Below are 1,721 nucleotides of genomic sequence, written 5' to 3' on the forward strand. Positions count from 1 at the left end.
CGCGCGCGAGGTCGGCCCTGGCGACGGCGGCAGGGTGCACGTCGTCGCCTGCGGCTTCGGGCTGGAGGTGGCGGAGGCCCTGGTCGGCGCGGTCGCGGAGGGCGCGCCGCGCGTGGCGTCCGTGGTGGCGGAGGCGTGGGGGGACGTGCGTGGGGAGGGGAGGGAGGGCGTCACGTTTGAGCGGCTGCAGGGCAGCAGGGTGTGCGCGGTGGAGGGCGCCGAGGGCGGGGATGCGGCCCTGGTGAGGACGTTGTACGCGGCAGGGAGGGGTCGGTCGCCGATGGCGGAGGCGGTGGAAAGGGTGGCGCGCCGGGTGCCGACGCTGGCGCTGCGCACCGGCGATGTCGAGCCGTTGGGGGACGTGCGCGGCGCGGCGATGTTCGAGGAGACGGTGCTTAAGGGTGCGGGAAGGGTCGCCCACCTGGCCGCGACGGAAGACACGTTAAAGGCGGTGGATGACTTTTTTACAAAGGTCGAGGGGGCGGGGAAGCAGGGGTAGTTTGGTGTAGTTTGGTGTGTAGCGGCTGTACTGTACAAATAGCGAAAGGGGGGTCGGTTTATACAAGGGACCGGCGGGGTCATTTTTGTCCCGCCTCAAAGATTTGTTCAACTTCTTCTGGCAGCAGTGCGTACACCTGCCCGCAAAACTGGCAAGTAGCTGCTCGAATCGGAGACGCGCGTCGTTCGCGCACACGGGGAAACAAGTAGAGTAGAGAAAGGGAGAGCAAGGGGGGGGGGCCACATTGGTCAACATTTCCGCAGCAACTGTCAAAAGGAAAACGAAACAAGGCACCAAGCTCGCTACACACGCGCACGGTAAGCTTACCTTCGATCTTGCCTTGGTCCTGCAGCAACTGGCGCACCTCCAGCTCCGGAATCAAGGCGACGGTCCTCTTCACGCGGTCCACCCCGCAGTGGCAGCAATACCTCGGCGAAACGCTAGCAACCTTAATAGGCGACAGATCCTTCATCAAGTTATCAACAATCTCATCCGGGGTGCAGCCGGCCCTTACCAGCTCGGTCGGCGTGCCAATGGCCCTGACGTTTCTCTCGACTATCTCAGCAGTCCTCTCCGATGCGCCGGGCAACAGCTGGACCAAGTAGCCGCCAGCGGCCGTAACAGCGCCGCCTTCGCCCAAATAGATGCCCGCGCCGAGCGCGGACGGGGTCTGCTCGGACTCGGCGAGGTACTTGGCCAAGTCCTCGGCGACCTCGCCGGAGGAGATCTGGACGAGGCCGGTGTACGGCTGCTTGCTGAAGGGGGTGTTGCGTACGACGGCCAGGACGCCCTTGCCGATGGCGGCGGACACGTCGACGCGGCCGTTCCTGAGCGGGACGGACACGGCCGAGTTGCCGACGTAGCCGCGGACCTCGCCGGAGCCGTTGGAGATGGCCGTGATTCCCTTGATCGGGCCTGCGCCGCGGAACTCGAGCTGAAGCGTCTCGCCGTCCTTCTTTCCGGCGGACAGCAGCAGGGCGCACGTGAGGGCGCGGCCGAAGGCGGTGGACGCGACCGGCGTCGTGCGGTGCAGGCGCGTGGCGCCGGACACCAGGCCCGTGCACGAGACCACGCGGCACGACACCTCGCCCGTGGCCGAGATGGTGCGCACAATGCGGTCGCCGGGGACAGGGCCCTTGAGGAACAGCGCCTCGAAGGGCGGCGTGTCCTCCGTGGGGGCGCACGCGCGGAAGGTCGGGCGGCGCTTGGGGCGTCGCGGGCT

At 67.0% G+C, this 1,721-nt stretch overlaps 1 protein-coding gene across 1 annotated transcript in view; it reads right to left on the reverse strand.

Moving 5' to 3' along the window:
* Positions 1-578: 578 nt before the first annotated feature.
* The window catches only part of CHC_T00010293001 (oxidative stress-dependent heat shock protein 33, GWD), a 1,365-nt gene continuing 222 nt past the window's right edge, over positions 579-1,721 (reverse strand). Inside the window, exon 1 of the mRNA XM_005712857.1 lies at positions 579-1,721. This exon is cut by the window's right edge and continues 222 nt beyond it. Within this exon, the coding sequence (XP_005712914.1) occupies positions 579-1,721 (1,143 nt within the window).

This window comes from Chondrus crispus, genomic scaffold (assembly GCF_000350225.1).
Source record: "Chondrus crispus Stackhouse genomic scaffold, scaffold_120, whole genome shotgun sequence".
NCBI classification, from domain to species: domain Eukaryota; phylum Rhodophyta; class Florideophyceae; order Gigartinales; family Gigartinaceae; genus Chondrus; species Chondrus crispus.